Source organism: Engraulis encrasicolus, chromosome 11 (assembly GCF_034702125.1).
Source record: "Engraulis encrasicolus isolate BLACKSEA-1 chromosome 11, IST_EnEncr_1.0, whole genome shotgun sequence".
NCBI classification, from domain to species: Eukaryota; Metazoa; Chordata; class Actinopteri; order Clupeiformes; family Engraulidae; genus Engraulis; species Engraulis encrasicolus.
The window spans coordinates 47,399,778-47,421,275 of record NC_085867.1 but is presented as its reverse complement, the minus strand read 5'-3'; the positions used below and the strand labels follow the sequence as shown (position 1 = coordinate 47,421,275).

At 43.5% G+C, this 21,498-nt stretch overlaps 2 protein-coding genes across 2 annotated transcripts in view; both read right to left on the bottom strand.

The window, feature by feature from the left end:
• ggt5b (gamma-glutamyltransferase 5b) overlaps positions 1 to 2,461 on the bottom strand; it is a 68,435-nt gene extending 65,974 nt beyond the window's left edge. Inside the window, exon 1 of the mRNA XM_063209755.1 lies at positions 1,443 to 2,461. Within this exon, the coding sequence (XP_063065825.1) occupies positions 1,443 to 1,636 (194 nt within the window). The 5' untranslated portion in view covers positions 1,637 to 2,461. The remainder of the gene's footprint in view (positions 1 to 1,442) is intronic.
• Positions 2,462 to 18,043: 15,582 nt separating this feature from the next.
• On the bottom strand, positions 18,044 to 20,840 carry LOC134459055 (microfibril-associated glycoprotein 4-like). Its single transcript, XM_063211395.1, has 2 exons — positions 20,521 to 20,840; positions 18,044 to 18,901 (listed from the first exon to the last, which is right to left on the bottom strand). The coding sequence occupies exons 1-2, from the start codon at positions 20,692 to 20,694 to the stop codon at positions 18,332 to 18,334; spliced, it is 744 nt and encodes a 247-aa protein (XP_063067465.1). The 5' UTR covers positions 20,695 to 20,840; the 3' UTR covers positions 18,044 to 18,331.
• Between the last annotated feature and the right edge of the window lie 658 nt (positions 20,841 to 21,498).

Here is a 21,498-nt window from a genome sequence, read left to right as displayed (position 1 = left end):
ACCCTTAGAAACCTCTTGACCAAAAAATGTGTCCAAGATGATGTACTACATTCAGCTCTGTCGGTCTTTACAGAGAGGATAAAGACAACGTTGTTATAAGGTTAGAACTCTCTCTGTTCCTTAATTATTTAACACCTGGGGCTGTGGAGTGGTTTTACAGTCTGGTGCCAATATTTCTGCAAAGCTCCAAAGAAACCCTCGCCTATGCTGACTCAGCGCAACCTCCCTACTTCTCGGGAGATGTAGACGTCACTCTAACTGGGCCAACTTTCAGGTATTTTTTTTCGATGTGAACGATTGTATGTCAGTCCACCCAGTTGGGTTTCGGATTTGCCCCCCGGCCATAATATATTTGTACACGCGTAGACGCAGCGCCATAGGTGCCCCAAATCTAATTAATTTGGAACAACGAGCTAAATCCACCAGCACACTAGTTCTAGCTCCAGCAGCGGAGTATTGAAATCTTGTCTGAGTATTCTAGTGAACCAGCAGCTTCTCAGACAGTCAGCGCAGTCCAGTGCAGGCACCCCTGTTTCAACACGAAGTTTGTAAGCTCTCGGCTCATCGGGAAGAGCTGGGTGACTCAAAAAAAAGTCAGGATGCGACTAAATATGTCACTGCAAGATCTCCCCAAGGAGAGTGTGCACGCGTATGATAGCCTACGACCAAACCAGGAAACGCTCAAAATGTGTTATTCTTGGCGCAACGTTCAAGAAATCAAACCAATCATAGTTATGCCAGATGCACAGTAACCTTCATCGTCTTGGTTTGCGCACATCATGGGTGATGGGGTCTCGTATGTTTGGAGACGTCCAGGAATTACAGGACTCAACCAACAACCGACCGTTGGTGGTCTCATGGTGCATCGTGGTCTGAAGTGTCCGTACTTTCCAACTCGCACACAGGACGTCAAACATCATTTACTGCACACATGATGACTAATCAGACAAAACGTGTTCGCGCAACATTACGCGTCTGACCAGTCGGCTATGTGATACAGATAGAACTTGGAGGCAGCTGTTCCGCAGCATAATTACGAGTGATTGATCATTTTCCTGTATAACCACAGGATAGATAGCATAACACGTCATTGGGCAATTATAGCCAATAACATATTAAAACGTCAATGATTCTGCGCGCTGTAAATACCCCACTCTGTACAACGTGTAAGAAAATACACCGACCGGGTGCGCGGGGCATTGTTTTAGCCAATTGGGGCAGATAGGTTAATGCAACATACAACAACGTTTATCAAACATATGTACCGGAATATAGTTGACAAATGTGGTTATGAGGACAAATCAATGACAAAAAAACAATTTCTAAAAGTTTGTTTCAGTTGTACATTTCAGTCACCAAAGGACATTTGGACACAAACTATTGTCCACTATTTAGAATCGATGTCTCACTTAAAAGACCAACGACGCAGATCATCACCTTACCTGCCGATATCGGAGCAACGTTTGGAATCCGCTGCCACCGCTGCGTGCTTGAAGGTGTTAGAGCATTGCTTCCAGGGAAGAAGGAAAAAACAGCAAACAACAACAATGCCTGCGATGCATAAAAGACCACAGCACAGAAGACAGCGACAACGGGACTTGGTTTTAGCCATTCTTGTGCTAGAGGTGCCGTTCATTCAATTGCGCTCTTTTTATGACATGTGCAAAGCCATGCTTTCGAGTCTTTTTGGATACGGGATGGGAGGGGGTATGATAGGGGCTGTCCTTGCACAATCTCACTTCTTGTAAGTAAGAGAAAGTAAGTGAGTAGCCTACTTTAATTCACTAGAATCTACGGAGTCAAGGCAGCCAGTCAACAAGGGAAAATATAGTCTGAGCTCAAAGTTGCGTTTGTGCTAAGGTCGTCAGTGATGAATATTCTCAGGAAGCACTGATAAATCAGATAGTTCCCAGGAGGGGCATTTCATTATTTCTATTTCTCTACAGTGTGTAACATATTTCAAAATATGCGCTGTGGCTATTTAACCTCGGTCAGGATATCTGGATTGGTACTATCTTCTCAGGCAAGTGCGCACTGCCATATCTGCAGATCCTACAGGCTGTCCGGTTACGCACAGATGATCCGGGTGCACCCGTTGGGCACCCCGGCGCACGTGCGAGTCCTAAAGAGGGCTGTAAAGAAACATCTCAAAACGTTTGCAGTCGCTGACCTGGTCCCAACTGTTTACTTGTAAGGTTATTTGGTCTTGCGGATGAGTAATGAAAGCGACTGATGAAGGGTTTGTGTTTGGTTAGCATAAACGGGCGCCTCCTCCGACCTCCGGTCCCCTACTCTAGCCGTCAACGCCAACCCGTTTTCCATCAGGAGATAGTTAACCTTGGCCCCCAGTGCGAGCTGACCATAGTCTGTCCTGTCCCTCCCACGGCATTGCACGGGAAGCACTTGGTAAGACACCGGACCAGCGAGCGCGCTAATGTATCTCGCCATTCCAGCATTTCCCTCTGCGGAATGCCAGAGACCGTTGCGACGCAAGTACCTCGAACTTTACTGTTGCCATAGGAGTTCCATAGGACTCCGGTTCCACGCAGCGTTCTCGTTATCACCCCTTGCTCGACAAAACTCACTTTTCACAACGGTAGTCGGACGCTTTATCATGCTTAAGCTTGACCCAGTTTTTAAACTCCATATCACTTTAATTACAGTACACTGCACTTCCGTGTACACATACAATGCAATGCACGACCTCGTTTAATGCTGACAGCTGACTGATGTGCTTTCAAAACTCAATTTATTTTTCTACACAAATATATGGAAGTAGGCTTATGTCTTATCAAGTAGCCTATGTCTTGATGCGGCCGAGGACCCCGAGTAGTGTGTCGTGTCGAAAGTCAGGGTCATTTGTAATTGGTGGAAGCGGTTAATTATCTCTATGCATATGGCAGGTCTATGGCATTTAGGGTGCGTTCCAATATGCGACCTTGCCTCCTCCACTTGTGCTTGTTTCCTCGTACCAGGAAGTAATATGTCATGATGACATCACTGACAACAGCATTATATTTCAATATCTTGCAAAAGCTCAATTGTAAAGTCTTTTTCTCGTTTGCAATTGGGATGGTGAATGAAAAACAGTCCCTCAAAAGTTGTTGTGGCTAGGCTGACAGCTGGGAAACTTTATAGTTTTCTCCATGGAGGAGGGGCCAGGAGGCGGGGCAAGGAAACAAGCTCAAGTGGAGGAGGCAAGGCCGCATATTGCAACGCACTCTTAGCCTCAATGCCACTCCCCTGGCCATAGGTGTGAACAGCAGGGAAGCTGGCAGGGGGGGCAAAGGGGTCAGTTGTCCCGGGCCCAGGGAGAGAAGAAGAAGAAGAAGATTTGGGTCCTCATTATATTCTGTGTATTGGGTGAGGGGGCCCTTTCAGATGACTTTGTCCTGGGCCCGGCCAAAGCTGTCAGCAGACCTGTGCACAGATAGGGACGAGGTGGTGCTATAGCTCCTGCCCCTTTGCTCTGCTGGACAAAAAAATGCCCTTTTTGAAAGTTCTTTTTTGAAAGTTTTTTGTCACAATGTACTCTTGTCCATGTTGACTTGATCATCTACATGCTTCACGACCAAAAGCATGTGACAATAATTCCCTGACATAATATAATATAATATAATATAATATAATATAATATAATATACAATAGTTAGATCCGGTCGCGTTATTTCACAAATTGTGATTGGACAAGAGGCGTTCTACACGTCACTAGGAGTGAGGGTATCCTCCAACACTCTATGAATGACTCTTCACATCTAATAATCACTCCGCGACCAAAGATACAAAGTAACGTAACCAACGTGGTGCGCGTTGCGCATCAACCAAAGACAATAACTGGAACTATTTTTCCGGAGCGGAGGAACAAGCAAATAAACAATCAAATAAAGTAATTAAAATAATTTAACATTTCTTTCAATGAACTAATTGTGTTAGCAAAGGAACTATTGTATAAAAGTAATATAACACTTGTGGTCGTGAGGTTGTTCTGGGACACCCTAACGGGTGTAATTACCTACGGCACTCAGCCTGCGGCTTCGTGCCTGCGGCGAATCACACCCGTGAGGGTGTCCCAGAACAACCTCACTCCCACTCGTGTCATATTGCTTAAATATATAGCCTCTCGTCTATAACCTAGTGAGGTAGCCGGACATTCCACATGCCCCCAACACCCCCATCTGCACCTGCCCCCCAAAATGTGCACGCCACTACCCCTGACACTCTCATTTATCAACCTCACATGCAGAAAGGAACACATGCACTCACATGCACAGGAGTTCATAACAAATGCACAACCCTGCACGGCTGTGTCTGCGCATAAATGGGTGCATGTAATAGGCTATGGATTCATTCCAATATGCGACCTTGCGTCCTCCACTTGTGCTTGTGGCCTCGCCCCGCCTCCTGGCCCCTCCTGCATGGAGAAAACAATGAAGTTTCCCAGCTGTCAGCCAAGCCACAACAACTTTTGGGGGACTGTTTTTCATTCACCATCCCAATTGCAAATGAGAAAAAGACTTTACAATTGAGCTTTTGCGAGATTGTGACGGGGCAACCATGCACCGTCACTGCAGTCAGGTGCTGCTAATTGTTTGAGACTCTGCTATGAACATTCAGAGTTGCTCTTTTGGACATTTTTTTGTTTGTACGTTGTTTTCTAAATGTGTTTTCAGTTTCCCATTCAGGGTTATGTTTTGTAGAATATTTCATTCATTAATCATTTCAGTCATTACCGTCCTAGTAGTCAAGTGTGCACATTTAAAATCCATCACTGCGGTGAGTTTGTGAAATGCTATAGCTTCATCATCCATTGTTTCAACCCTTACAGTTTAAAAGCATTCAATCATTCTTTTTGGTTGCAGTTGAAATAATCACACAGGTCATTCTTTATTTGTAATGTTGAGTTTATTTAGATTTAAGTAAAACGGTTTAAAAAGATTTCTTGAAGAGCAAACGTTTTAACTTACCAAGCACATGGTGAGTTCCTCATTGTCTAAAAGAGTCTTAAGCGCTCTGGGTTCGTTTAAATGTCCTGTCAACCTCCGGTTTCCAGGAAGTGGGCCGGATGAATGTTTTAACATATGTAGTTAGGCTGAAGGTTTCGTGTTTGCTTAGTCAAACCACAGCAGATGTATTTTCTATTGACTTTATATTTATATCATGTTTAAATGATTATGTTTAGAAGGTGTTTAAAGCATTTATGGTGCCTATCACCTTTGACACCCCTGTAGTAGTTGTGCAGATTGGTATGTTCCAATTAAGGTCATGTGACCAGGGTGTTCAAATGGGTGAGTGTTTCATTTGGCCGGGAGAGCTGCTGATTGAGAGACATGAGTCTCTGAGCTCCAAGGCGAACATTGACAGCAATGTGATTTTGCTATTTGACTGTATCTAGTCATTTTATCTTTGCTTTGGTTATCATACCGTCTTTGTTTGTTTGTTCATATTTTTCTTCAGTTCTTTTGTTTGTAGTTTAGTTATCATTTACCTTTATTTTGATTTCTGCCTCTGAGGCCTTCCTTGGGTTCAACCCAACCCATCATCTGCGACTCCTTGTCTTTGACTTCCTGGGTGTACCATCCGCTCTAAAGACTGCTGGGCGACGTTACCCTCAACAGAGATATTGACATATAATGCTGTTGACAGTGATGTCATCATGACGTATTACTTCCTGGTATGAGGCTTCAAGCACAAGTGGAGGACGCAAGGTCGCATATTGGAACGCACACTATGTGTGCATAATGATTGAGGACCCAGTGGTGGTGGGCCCCCTCTCTCTGATTTTAGGTGTGGATGGTGGGGACATATTAATTTTCAGAGAGGAAGATACCGCACGCTCTTGTCCATCATGCTGAATTTTAATATACAGAAACAACGTTTCGGCCAGTGTGGCCTTTCTCAAGTTAATTGTCACGATGGACAAGACCCACTACCTGCACCTCAAAACCTCTGGTGTGCGTTGGTTTCCTCTTCCAAAAATGGGGACATATTCATACCACTTTTGACATAAACCTAGCTTGTCCCCACCACTTTTTCACAAATATAATGCAAAAACAGTGTACCGGGACAACTTTCCACCACCCTCCCCTTTCCAAGCCAAAGCAACACCTTTGTGTGTGTGTGTGTTTGTATTTTGTTTATGCACCCAGCACAGCACCCAGCACATACATTTGAGTGAGGACCCAGTCGTGGGCCCCCTCTCTCCCTGGGCAACCAATCCCTTTACTCTCTAGCCTGGTTCTCACGCAGATGGATCACAAAGTGTAACGTAGATGCACGAAGCACTAATGGGTCTGCGCGAGAGCCAGGCTATTTACTCTCCTTTTCATAAGATGAATCCACCATTGAGGATAACGGGTGCACATAACCCTTATTTTAGATGAGCTGTGCGACTTGATGAAGTAAACACTCGCTCTGCAAAAGCTTTCTTGATGCCCCCTGAAAAAGATATGATCAGATCTGTCCCAGGCTTCATAAATAAGGCCTTTTATTGTTGACATAATAAGGGCACAGTTAGCCTTCAACACACGTTTGAATAAGTCACTAGGCTTGCATTAGTGGCTAACTAACATGGGAACCTTATTTTTCAGAAAGTACACCCAACTCCAATATAATATAATATAATATAATATAATATAATATAATATAATATAATATAATATAATATAAGTACACCCAACTCCCATATAATATAATATAATATAATATAATATAATATAATATAATATAATATAATATAATATAATATAATATAATATAATATAATATAATATAAGTACACCCAACTCCCAATTGCTTTTCACATGGTCTTTGGGTGCGAGTGAACAGTGACGTTGATATTTAGTAGAAAAGCCACACTCTCCGGTGTGAAAGTCATACTCTCCGGTGTGAAAGCCACACTCTCCGGTGGGATTCTTGTGACAGACAGATGTTTCGGTCTAAGTCTTCTTCAACTGAACCCACTATACTACGAGAATAAAATGCAAGAATTACACCAGAGAGTACAGCTTTTCTACCATGTGAGCCCTGAAATGAAGTGTTAGTGGAGATGGTTTGTGGCTACCTGGTATGACTGGTGTTATGAGAGGAGCGGTTAACTCCCCATCTGGTGTTAAGAGAGGAGAGGTTAACTCCCCATCCGGTGTTAAGAGAGGAGAGGTTAACTCCCTGGTATGGTGTTAAGAGAGGAGAGGTTAACTCCCCATCTGGTGTTAAGAGAGGAGAGGTTAACTCCCCATCTGGTGTTAAGAGAGGAGAGGTTAACTCCCCATCTGGTGTTAAGAGAGGAGAGGTTAACTCCCCATCTGGTGTTAAGAGAGGAGAGGTTAACTCCCCATCTGGAACTCTGCAGCTTCAGTAGGAAATGGTCACACTTTAAAAAATGTAAAAAAAAAAAAATGCAGTTTTAATTAAACACTTAGAGAGTACTCTGGGATCAAATGCACTCTAGAACATTCCTGACGAAGGCTTCATTCCGAAACGCGTCAGTTTCAGGAAGCACTCCAACTGGACTTCATTCCGCAATCAAGAACATGTTAAATCAACTCTCTAAGTGTTGAAGGCAGACCTCCTTTTTTACTGGCCAGCAAGGCCGCGCTGCATGGGCACCGTGTCAGAACAGAAAGTACACACTTTGTATTATTAATAATAATAATAATAATAATAATAATAATAATAATAATAATAATAATAATAATAATATAATTAATTATAAAGCACATTTCCATACATGGAATGCAGCTCAAAGTGCTCTAACAATAAAATAAAAGTGGTAAAAAATTAAAAACAAATGTAAAGGTTAAAATGTAATTGAAAAAGTCAAAATCAGAGTAGTTAAAATAGATATCTAAAAACCAGTACAGAAAAAGAACAAAGTTATACACACACTGAATAAAAGCAACAGTGAAACAAGGGAGAGTGCATTGGAGGAGGGGAAGGGGAAAGATGGCAGCTAGCTTTGTAGTCTTTATGCTGTGTATAGGGTCAGGAGGCAGGAGTCGCAGGACCTTCAATGGGACACACAAGGCCACTCTTAGTTCTGGTTTAAAAAAAAACAACAAATTACAATCACTATCTCCTATACCCTCCACACACACACACACGCACACACACACAGACACAGACACACACACACACACACAGACAGACACATACACACACACACACACACACACACACACACACACACACACACACACACACACACACACACACACACACAAGAAAGGCATAACACACACAAGAAAGGCATAACAGAGTCTATACAGTAACTTTTCAAAGCAATGCTTCCCAACCGAGGCCTCAATGGTAAAATTATGGGCTAGGTTCATTCACTGACACATTTCATTGCGTACACACTGCGTAAGTGCTCAGATCATTTGCCCAATGAGTCTTTTTACCCAAGCAAGGTACGTCAAGGTACATTTCCTGGTGCCATCCTTTTCAAAGGAAGCCTATTTAAAACTTGACATTCGACACGTACGGTAAGTAGCAATATGCAGGACAGGAGAGGGAATAGGAGAGATGGCGTAGCAATACGCGCAAAGTTCCAACTTCACACTGCGTTTCCTCCTCTGGCTGTCTGGTTGTACACTTACGCCAGTGGTTCTCAAACTTTTCCCAGCCCCCCCACCCCCCAAGCAACAGCAGTAGGCCTACTTGTGCAGACTGATTTTACAATCGCTGCGCAGTGCAGAATCAAAGGAAAGGTGACTGGTGAGATAAAACAAAGAGGGAAGTGGAATGCAGATGTGTCTTCATTTCCTATATGATAATTAAGAATATAGGCCTAATGTTTGTAATTGTGTATATAATGCTTAAAACGTATTGGCTTATTGGCGAGACAGGAAATCCTTTCCTGGGGGTGGGGGGCAAAAATCAGATGTCACACGCCCCACCCCCCTGTCATGCCTCCGCGCCCCACCCAGGGGGGCTTACGCCCCACTTTGAAAAACACTGACTTATGCAATCCCAAGTTTGTGAGCCCCTGAATGGCCCCCTGCATTGGCCTGCAGGGGGTTCCCCTCCTCCCCCCCTGGCAGTCTGGAGGCAAGGCGTCTCTGGAGGGGTTTGGGGTGATTAGTGGGTTTATTGCACTGTGATCCTTCTGGAGTCCACCACCCCAGAGCAGGGTTGCCAGATGTGTTAGAGGATTTCTGAAATGCCCCCAAAAATGCTTCAAAACCGCCCTTCCCCAGAGGCACTACGGTATATCTCATTCAATTTGAGCTATATTCTATTGATTTCTATGACCACAAATCTCCAGGAAAAATCTGCACACAAAAAAAATCTCCAGCCACCCAATATCGTTGTTTACTCGCATACCCGTCCTAAATAGCCCAATAGGGCAGGAAGTCGCCAATTCTGGCAACACAGCCCCACAGAGCGTGCGGCTCGAGGAGAACGAGGAGAAGGGTTTGTAGCCTATAGCCAGGATATTATTACATAGGCTACCTCCCTAAATCACATTATAAAACCATACATTGTCCAGGACTTGCACATGAATCTGGTTATCCTCTTCTCTTCTCTTCTCTTCTCTCCTCTTCTCTCCTCTCCTCTCCTCTCCTCTCCTCCCCTCTTCTCTTCTCTTCTCTTCTCTTCTCTTCTCTTCTCTTCTCTTCTCTTCTCTTCTCTTCTCTCCTCTTCTCTTCTCTTCTCCACTTCGTCAAATCTGAGTTTGTGTGTACTTAGAAACGTTTATTTGAAAGAGTATAAATGTGTGTTTTTCTGTGCATATATTTGAGTGTGTACATGACTTTTGCATGTGTGTGTGTGTGTGTGTGTGTGAGAGAGAGAGAGAGAGAGAGAGAGAGAGAGAGAGAGAGAGAGAGAGAGAGTGTGTGTGAGAGAGAGAGAGGGAGATATAACATTAGAGAGAGAGGGGGGAGAGGGGGAGAGAGAGAGAGAGAGAGAGAGAGAGAGAGAGAGAGAGAGAGAGAGAGAGAGAGAGAGAGAGAGAGCATACATGCATGTTTGTATATGTGGGTGTGCATCAGTTTGTGTAGGTACTTGACCTGACTGCTCTTGCAAACATCCTGCTCATGAGTACATATTTCATAGTCAAGCCAGTTCCCCCTGTGGCCAGTAACACGCACCCACTCCTCTCATATAGTATATGCAGCAAGCTGGGGGCCCACTGGCAGCTCTGACTGGGGCCGGGACAAAACAATCTAAAAGGGCCCCCTCTCAATGCATACAATGTAATGGGGAACCATTTCTGCCCCGCCCAAAAATTGCACTTTTCATACATGAAAAGGGGGATCTTCTCCATGGTCTGCCATTTTTAATTTCCAAAAATAGCATTTTTTAGCTGCAAATATGACTGTACTTGGACAATACTAGAAAATATTTGTTTATCACTTTGTAAACTTTCATGTAAAGATCAAATTTGGCAATAGGCAGCCCAGTTTCAATGAGCAGCATAGTTGCAGTACCTTTTTTGACCATTTCCTGCACAGTGGCCCTTTAATGCATTCAATTTCCTACATCGTCTGCATGTGCATGCAGACAGCAAAGTCATGTGAAAGGGCCCTCCCGGCCCAATACGTGCTGTATAACGAGGGGCCCAATTCTGGGCCCACCACCTATCTCCCTGGACCCAGAACAACTGACCCCTTTGTCCTCTCCTGTTTGCTTCCCTGCCTGTACTGTAATGTTCAATTATGCGTATAAGTTCTTTGTGTATGTTTGGACTTGTGTATTTATGTCAGCTGACAGACACCTTAATTTCCTTCAGGATTAATAAAAGTACTCTACTCTACTCTACTCTACTCTACTCTAATCATTGTAAAAGTAATAATTATAATGATGGACAAACCTCACATCCGTCACATCCATTCTGATCCTTGGCTTGACATTAGTTCCTCAACGTCGCCGTGCATCCTGCCATTGTGCGCAGACTCTGGGTATTGGCGTGCAATCGCATGGTTGACTGCACATGCTGTATAGGAGCTGTTACTGTACAGAAGCATTTCAAGAATCATACCAACTCTTTGTTAACGGTGGGCAAACTTCTAATCTCATCCTTGTCTTGAAGGTTATTTATCAATGGTAGTTGTGCATCTGGCACAATAAGGGATTCGTCCAAACAGTCGTGCTTGTAGAGGCACACTGAAGTTATCCCACATTGGTGTTGATCTTCATACATGTCACAAGTGTGTGTGTGAGTGAAGCGTGCATGCCTGTATGTGTGTGTGTGCGTGTGCGTGCGTGCGTGCATGCGTGCGTGCGAGTGAGTGAGTGAGTGTGTGAGTGTGTGTGTGTGTGTGTGTCTCTGTGTGTGTGTGAGTTGGAGAGAGAGAGAGAGAGAGCGCGCGAGAGAGAGAGAGAGAGCGCGCGCGTGCATGTGTGTGTGTGTGTGTCAACTGATGTCAGGCTGATTGCTGTACTCAAGTGTGTGCTATACCCAGAGGCGACTCTAGGTTCAGCTGGGGCCCCAAGCGAAATGTCAAAGGAGTGAACATTTGAAAGAAATTTGCCACTACTGTAGCAAAGTGTGAGCTGTTATTCACCATCCAGGGGCTTGGGGGCCCCAAGCGGCTGCCTGCCTAGCCTGGTGACAAGATGCACCTCTGGCTATACCGTATGTTTACTGCAATGTGCAATAATGTATTATGTCTTTGTGTATGTTTTTTATTTGTGCATATATGTAAGCTGTCAGACGCCTTAATTTCCCTCTGGATTAATAAAAGTACTCTACTCTACTCTACTGCTCTACTCTACTACTCTACTCTACTACTCTACATAACTCAGAATGTTCCCTTCATAATTTGCCTTTGTTTGAAGTGAGTCACAGTAGCAGCCTATATCGCTATGAGAAGGAGGGTCTGTGTCTGTGAGGGGAAGTGTGTTGGAGGACGAAACACTGTATGGGAACACTCTCTGACTGCCATTCCGCTGAGACTGACTCCGGTGTCAAAGTGCAAGTTTGGCGCCCCGAGGTCTTGAGGGTTCAAGACCGTGTGGGGGTGGAGTGGGGTGACCTCTCGCTGACCCCTCATTGAGATTGGTGTCAGGGAGTCGAATGGGGTGGGGTCGGGGGGAGGGGGAGTTGAGTTGTGCCCCGGGGGGGAACCAGTCTCTGGCCTAATGGTTAGGGAGTTGGTATGGCCTAATGGTTAGGGAGTTGGTATTCGGGTCAGATGGTTCGCAGGTTTCGCAGGTTCACAGGTCACACCCTTGCTAGTTGGAAGAATGCATGTGTGGACTTCCTATTTCACCTTCATCTATGGCAGTGTTTCTCAATCTGTTTCAGACCGAGGACCACTTTGTCGCCCCAAAAATGTTCAGGGACCACCTGTCCTCCAATTGGCAGTTGAGGGGTGGTAAATTGACACTGCCAATTTCGATGCAAGCCTGTCTTATTGTGGTGAAAATATGACTTCAGCTAGCTTTGTGTTACAAATACAGCCTACTGCTAACTATCTCCTTGCGGACCACCTGAGCTTTGTTGTGGACCACCAGTGGTCCCCGGACCACACTTTGAGAACCACTGATCTATGGCTTATGTGCCTTTGTGGAATTCACAAGTGGCCCCCTCGAATGAAAACGGTTCCCCAGCCCTGCTCTAGGGACTGTACTCAATACCCTGTGCCTCGCTTTGGGTAAAAGTATCAGCTGAATGTGGAATACTGTAACACAATGTAATGTAACGTAGCGTAACGTAGCGCTCACAGCCTTCTCTACATAAAGCTTTGCATATCTAACCCAGATTCAGTGTCCCAAAGTTCAACAACCAGTCCTGCCACACAGGATGCCGCTGAGGAATTATGTTCTAAAGGCAATAACTTTCATTGAGAACTGCATTGCAACCTCCACAGTTTACCTAAGTACGTTTTCAGTGTCTTGGGTCACCAAGGCGGTAACATTTACAGTAAACGTTGCAGTGTCACTCAGAGAGGGGGAAAAAGTATGGAGGAGTGTTAAGTTTGACTGTCAGAGTTTTGACTATGTGTTAATTCAACATGAAAATAAAGGTCCGCAACACTGTTAAATGCTCTCATGAGCATTTAACAGTGTTGCGGACCTTTATTTTCTTTTCAGTTATCTTTTGTTTGGTCCAGCACCTGTGCCACTGATGTGCGCGCATTCTTTGACTTTCTTAATTCAACATGAAGACAGACTCCCATTTAATGATCTTCCCTGGAGTGTGTGTTGGCACGCTGTAAGTCTTACAGAGCTAGCACTGCAAAATGCCGTGTCAGGAGACAGCCTCAAGCTGCACTTCTGTGTCTCTATGGCACGTGGTTCCTGAACTTTTTCTGCTGGGACCCACTTTTGGAAATTAGAATATTTTCGAGACCAATGGTTAATATTTTACTAACCAATTTTATGGAAGTATGTTCGCTGCTAAAATGTAGTCAGATGTCTCATGCAAATTGTGTATGTGTTCATGTGTTCATGCAAAATCCTTCTGTCAATGATGACCCCCCTGCAATACCTCTCCTCTAGTTTTGGTGAGAGTTTTAGGCCTTACCCATTGTGGTTCAGGTTCAAGTGGCAGAAGGGAAGCTGGTTTCGGGTTTCTAAGAAAGGCGTATTCCCACTTGCACACAATAAAGCACTGTGTGTGATAGCATGGCTGTTTTTGCCCGCTGTGTGTGTGTGTGTGTGTGTGTGTGTGTGTGTGTGTGTGTGTGTGTGTGTGTGTGTGTGTGTGTGTGTGTGTGTGTGTGTGTGTGTGTGTGTGTGTGTGTGTGTGTGTGTGTGTGTGTGTGTGTGTGTGTGTGTGTGTGTGTGTGTGTGTGTGTGTGTGTGTGTGTGCGCGCTCGCGTGTGTAGATCGCACATTAGTAGTTGGAAGGTAATAGATTATAATCTGAGATTTTATCAACAATGGAGCATTCTCCAGTTTGGTGATTTAGCTCTGTCATGCACATCTCCTCACAGTGTTATCTTAGCGCCATCTGAGCAAGGAGAGAGGAGTAGGTCATTGTTCGTAGGTATTTCTGCACAGTACTTCCTTGACGGTGCACACAACAGTGCACACAAGAACAATAAATACATTTGTGTGTGTGTGTGTTGGGGGCGGGACTACTGTATTGTGTATTTAGTGTGGGCATTGTGTGTGTGCGTGCGTGCGTGCTTGCCTGCATGCGTGCACGCGTGCATGCGTGCGTGAATGAATTACAAGTAGTAAGTTTTAGTCCCAACTTGAGAGAGTGGGGGTGGTAGTATAGTGCTATCTTCTCTGTCCTGTGAGGGCTTGTCTCTGTCAAAACAGCCAAACAACAGACCGCACGAGTCAAATCCACTGTGTGTGTGTGTGTGTGTACATGTGTGTGTGCGTGCATGCGGGTGTGTGTGTGTGTATGCGCTCACGTGCCTGTGCGTATGTGCGTGCGTGTGTGTGTGTGTGCCTGTGTGTGTGTGTGTTTGCGTGCCTGTGCCTGTGTGTGTGCGCGCGAGTGCAGTGCACGCATATGTGCGTGCGTGTGTGCACACATGTCTGCATGTGTGTGAATGTAAGCCTTTGTGTGAAGAACAAGCTCCACCATGCACCTAATGTGATCTGCAGACGCCTTGGCCCTCTCTGGTTCACAACGCTGCAGCAGAAGTAGGAAATGCATCTGGACCTTCAGCCCTTCCCTCCACCATGGGTAGCAGGAGCCAGCCTGCTGTGTTGCCATAGCACGTTGCGGTTCTTTGTTACCAATACTACTTGTTACCAATACTACTTGTTACCAATACTTGTTACCAATACTCCTTGTTACCAATACTTGTTACCAATACTTGTTACAAATACTTGTTACCAATACTACTTGTTTACCAATACTCCTTGTTACCAATACTTGTTACCAATACTTGTTACCAATACTACTTGTTACCAATACTTGTTACCAATACTCCTTGTTACCAATACAACTTGTTGCCAATACTACTTGTTACTAGAGATTCACCGGATCCTGATTTTTAGGATCCTGCCGGATACCGGATCCACTGGTTAAGATCCTGCCGGATCCGGAACCGGATACCGGATCCTAGGAAAGAGTTGAACACATAGCGTACTCGCACACATGGGCCCTTTTTATTACGTTCGCTTAAACTATTTTTTTTAGACTCATTGGCTTACCGCCATACTGCCTTCAAACGCCGCTTCCAAAGGGCTTGCAGTCACTCCATGCAGCGATTGGGGTTGTGAAAGACTGAAAAGCCTAGGCTATGTAAAAAGTAGAGATGCCCCAGATCCTGATTTTTAGGTAACTGCCGGATACCGGATCCACTGCTTAAGATCCTGCCTATTATCCTGCCGGATCCGGAACCGGATCTTGGATCCTGTACATCTCTACTTGTTACCAATACTTGTTACCAATACTTGTTGTTACCAATACTTGTTACCAATAGTCCTTGTTACCAATACTTTTACACATATACAAGTTACATTACACTGCATTCAGGGCCCTTGTTACCAATACTTAAGGTGCAGCAGCACGTATAGATACGAGTTACATTACACTAAATTCAGGCCTATAAATTAACGATTTTCATCACTAGCCAATGATTGTCCTCTTAACTTAAAGATAAGAAATACCACCACACAGACTTCAGTAGCCTCTTACTGCAGATGGGGTCGCGGACGGGCCTATTCACTATTTGCTGAAAAGACTCAACTACATCATAACAACATTGCTATGACAGTACCGAGAGCCAGATTAAGACATAGACATAACAATTTTGGTGACAGTAAGGTTATAACATACACTACCGTTCAAAAGTTTGGGGTCATCTTCATTTTTCCAGTTATTTTTTACAATTCAATTCATCTTTTAAATAGCTTGAAATGGAATAATGGAAAGTACTGAACAGCCACAGGTGAAAAAAGGTTTGATTACCCATAACACTGGTTAAACTGGACAGAAGAGTGAAATCTAACCAAGCTTTTTCACCCATTTATTACATAGAAATACGTGTTTTAGTCCATTTTTCTACAGACATTTCTTTGGTTTATCAGAGAATGCATGGGACTATTGGAAAGCTCAGTGTCTGCCCTTTCCAATGGTAGGTGTATGACATTTGTTGAGTTGCCACCTCATCCACAAATTCAAGTCAAAGTAGCTGCATGATTTTCTAGCCATCAGAATGAACCTACTTATGAATGCACGATCCATTGTCTCAGCGATGTTTTAGTGTGCAAGCCAGTGCCATACATCGTTGGAAAGTGTAGATTCTCCTCTTTCAAATGATGTGTATATCATCCAGCATTGTATGGATTGACAGGAGCAGACATCAACTTTTGCATGCATGGGGCTCATAGAGCTCATGGGCAATTCTGGACCTCATCTCATCCCGGGAATGAATCTGTAGAACCACAACTGGCTATTATTAATGCCAAAGGAGTCTACACTTTGATTAGTACACCAGACTAGACACTACCTTAGTAAAGGTACACTTTTTAGTCAAAAGTAAGTGATACATTTTGGTCTATTCTATGCATTTTCTATACAAGTAAATCCATTCAACAGTTACTTTTTCCAATATCAAATTGCTTATTTGTTGCATGCATTAATTTCAGGGAACAATAACTCTATTTTATACCAGAACAGAAATTGAAAAGGAATCAGCTTAACTGTCAGAAAGAAGCATTGTGGGAGGAAAGTGTGGTGACCCCAAACTTTTGACCGGTAGTGTAGGTTCTGCGCTAAGGGGTTAATGAGGCCTGACTTTGTTGCAGCTTTTACGGGGACGTTCTTCTTCCTGTAATGCAAATCAGGCACTCTAGAGGGAGACGGAGAGCTGCTGAGATACACAGAATCCTGCAGCAGCGTGTGTGTGTGTGAGTGTGTGTGTGCGTGAGAGAGAGAGAAAGAGAGAGACAACAGCTACAGTAATTGATTTGTCCTTTACTCTTTATATCTATCTTTCTTCCATGTATGTGTGTGTGTGTGTGTGTGTGTGTGTGTGTGTGTGTGTGTGTGTGTGTGTGTGTGTGTGTGTGTGTGTCTGTGTGAAAGAGAGACAGACAGACAGACAGACAGACAGACAGACATCTGTTTTAAATTACCCAGATTAGTCTTTCAACCCACAGACATGCTTGACAGTTCCAGTGAAGTGACGAGTGATAAAGGTGTCAATGTGGTCCGGGGGGGGGGGGGTGTTGAAGGATTAGAGGTGGAAGAGGGAGACTGGGTTTAAGAGAGAGAGGTGGATACAAAATAGTAGAGAAAGAGAGATGAGAGGGAGAATGAGCGATCTCTCGTTCTAAAATGTCTATAAAGAAAGCAAGAAAGAGAGGCAGAGAGTGGGATATTGAGACAGAGAAATATTTGTCTCGCTTGTGTAGGCACAGCCTGCGTGTTTGTGTGGGATAAGTGGATATTTAACCTGGCATTGTGTAATTGCCGGGTCCAGAAAGGACTCTTTGTGCTGCCTTCATTACTACTCATAAATGTGGTGACTCTGAAAACATACCCGCTACTTATCCGCAAACTGTAAAAACACAATTTTAATCATGTTTTATTGTAATGGGCCCTGTGACAGTGGATAATGTCACAAAGTACACAATAGGGAATGAGAATAAGGATTTTGAAGGTCTATTATTATTATTACTATTATTATTATCCAATAAATGTTCTTTAATATTGAAACGGTTACAAAAGAGGACCAGACAGATCTAGAAAGGTTAAACACAGGATAACAAAGCAGAATAGTCATGCTAAGCAACCTAGGCTGCCTAAGTAGTACGTACTTAAGTGTGAGGGGCCGCCTAGGCAATATATTAGACATAGGTCTCACATCATCACTAAAAGTCTATACATACACTATTTTACCTTGCGAATGCTCTTAGCGTAACCATTTTATTTGCATGTGCATGAAAAAAGTATTGTACGTAGGGCTATAAAATGATTGCATACATAAACTTTTAGTGATGTGGTATATTGCCTAGGGGGGCCCTCATAGTTAAGTACTACTTAGGCTTAAGTACTACTTAAGGTTTTTTGGGAAACACAGCCCTAGATGGATACTGGTACCACTTCTCTGTTGCAACTACTGCAAAGGTATTGGAATAAGAAACAATAAAATAAAATAAATGCTGGGAAACAAAGGGGAACATGGCTTGGCAGTCCATACAAGAAAGAAATAGAAATAACTATGGCAAATAATATAAAAGTTGCCCATGTATTATTTTTGTATACATATACAGTATGCAGTATATGCAAATTATAAGCATTGTGTATTATATATGCATGTGTACTTTCTCATGTGCCTTATTGTGGCTAATTTCTTATTTTGTGTGTTGACTTATATAGCCATTGATTCGCTTTTTAAGTTTTATACAGCCTATTCTTCTCTTTTTTGCATGGAAAGCCACCTTTAGGTGTGGGAGTCAATCAGGATATCTAACTGCTACACTTGGACAGTGCCCTCATCTTCATCGAGATGGTCTTCAGAGAGTAACTAGTCCCTTTCCAAGTGTCCCAGCTGACAAACACACTGCTGTACGGAGAGCTCGAGTCGGGTATGTAAAGGCCGTTGGGGTTGGCATCATGGCAGTTCAGGTACCAGAAACCACCCATATACTGGCTAGCACAGTTACTTTCATTGGTGTCCTGGTCTTTGTCATAGGTGGAGAACTTCATGCCATTGTGGTTCTTCAAAGCATCACCTGCGTCACCCCCGACATAAGTCCCCAGGTGTAATGTGTAGTCCAATTGCTCGGGGTCCACAGAGAAGGAGGAGTATTGAGCATGCGCCTTGTTTCCATCCCAGTCCTCCATGTCCACCCTTAGCTCATTCCTCCTTCTCAGACTCAGCAGCACCATGTTGTCCAGGCCTAGCCAGTACTCCGCTGCGATGTCCCCAAAGCCCAGCTTGTAGCTCTCCCAGCTCCTGTAGAAGTTCACCGAGCCATCCATCCTCTTCTGGAACACAGTCCAGCCCCCACCATCGGTCTCCATGTCGCAGTAGACCTTATCATGTAGAATAAAAGAATGGGTAACATCTATACATCTATAAGCACTAATACATACAATGTTAATGCCTGCATAAGTAACTTGTAAGGCATGTTCTAAGCAAACGCTAAGGCCTGCTAGGTCCTTACTAAGGTAAAATTGGTAATAAATCCCTTATTGCGCATGAAAAAGACATTTGCGAATACATGCCTAACAAATGTTTGATTTTGCTTTGTACATGCCTTACAAGTTAATTATACAGGCACATTGTATGTATTAGTGCTAATAGATGTATCCCTAAAATAAAGTGTTACCAAAGAATGATATAACAACTTTATTTGTATGGCATAGTTCATGTATTCCACCCAAAGAATTTGGCTCCGCACATCGTCTGGCAAAAGCCTCGAGCTCGGTTCTCTCAGTGTTTCGCCAATCAGCAAACAGTTGAGAGTGGTGACATAGAACTGACCCGGGAACTCTGTTACTGATTGGTTAAGGTAACTATATTCACACTTACGTTTTGTTATTTGTGTGTTTTTGCAACGCTATAACGTAACAGCCATGCTAATAAAGCACAATATGACCAAAACTGACAGTTTAGCAACAAACTATTCCTGTCTATGTACCAGCATGCCAAATGTGAGCTTCCTACATGGTTTAGTTATTGAGCTAGGGGCTTGTGAACTTTGACAAAAAAAAGATTGTGAACAAAATGGGCACCCCCCTCCCCCAGTAAAATTGGCTGTAACACGGAGAGTATACATCTTACATTCAAATAAATTTACAGTGTTTCTCTTAAGTACCATGGGTACACTTGGTAATATTTTCAGAATTTTTTGAGACCTAAGTGCGCGGGCACTTGTTGATTTGGCGTGGAATGACCCGCATGGCTTTTGCCAGACTGATTGACGGAGTCAAAAGTCGGCTATTCGCCCAGGCTACTTGAACTACAAGTACTGAATGTACACTGTGCAGGAAATACTCAAAAAAGGTACTGCAATTATGCTGCTCATTGAAACTGGGCTGCCTTTTGCCAAATGTGATCTTTTCATGAAAGTTTAAACTAATGTTTTCTAGTATGCCCCAAGTACAGTCTTTTTTGCAGCTAAAAATGTCTATTTCTGGAAATTCAAAATGGCGGACCATGGAGAAGATCCCCCTTTTCATGTATGAAAAGTGCAATTTTTCCAGTCATCATGAATACTTAGAATTTGATGGTGGTGGTAAGTATTCATGAAAAAGGTAACATTAGTGGATTTGTAGCACGAATTCTGGAAATAAACAATTAAAAATCTTACACAAGTGTACCTTTAACAAAATTGAATAAAACTTAAAAAATAAAAAAAGTAAAAGTTTGGCAAAGCTTTAAGGTAAACCAGGTTGCCAGGTCAAAGTATAAAAACAATCAAGGAATGAACCTTGAGGGGGGTGTTGGGCCTCCCAGGAAAAATGATGTTATGGCCAGTTCCATTAACAGCAGATATTATAACATACATATTCCAATAATATAACTATTTGTACAGCACAATTCATATAAACATGCAACTCGGTGTGCTTTAACGGTTAAAATAACACAAGTTGGCGAAGTTTTAAAGTGAGCTAGGTAGCTAGGATTTAAAAAAAGTGAAGGAATGAACCTTGAGGGGGGCGTTGGGTCCTCCAGGGAAGATGTTGTACACCCCGCTGGGCTTGCTGCTCTCGTGATGGTGGATGTCCGCACAGTCCAGTGGCAGGTACAGGTCGGAGCCCAGAGAGGCTGGAAGCAGCAGGACTGCTAGCTGGAAAACTGGAATCTGGACACACTTTAGCATCGTTGGCACTGTCACAGAATACGATCTGTTCTTCAGGAGGTGACTGAGTGTCTGTGTCTGGGTGTAAGATGCCCTCTCTGTTGAGTGTTCAACACTCACTGGGTCACTGGTATTTAACTGCTACACAAACACCAAAAAAACTGATGTCCCAACCCACAAATTCCATCAGTCAGAGAGAGAGGAACAAGGAAATGGAGCTAAATCAACAGACGGCAGAATTATATGCTTAACTTTGTCAGTGAATAAACTCAAAGTTGGAAGATAAACAAATAAAGAAGCACTCGAGATTTCTTTTGAGAGAGAGAGAGAAAGGTTTGGTATTTCACTGCTGCACAAACACTCCCTCCCACAAGTTGCACCCATGGTTGCCAGATGTGACTGACGATTTACACGTTAAAAAATCAGGAGAGAGTGTGAGAGAGGAAGGGTATGTGTGTGTGTGTGTGCGCTCAAGCGTATGTGAGGCTGCAATTAGGACCTGTCTGTCTGTCTCCCAATGTTTTGATATAGTTGTTTTGAAAGTAGGGCCTACCTATAAGTTTCATTTAGCATGTGCAACTGAAGGCCACAGTGTGATTGCAAAGGGTCTCTCTCTCTCTCTCTCTCTCTCTCTCTCTCTCTATTTTTTTCTCTCTCTGCTGGCAGACCTTTTGGTGAATGAATAAAACTTGTGCCATGACAACACAATATTCACAATAACCCATCATAATATTCATTATAGACCTAGCCTGGTCCTGACCATCCCATAATACTACCATTTCATTTCGTATTCATGGTCTGGCATTTGTTTGCTCTGAAGCGATT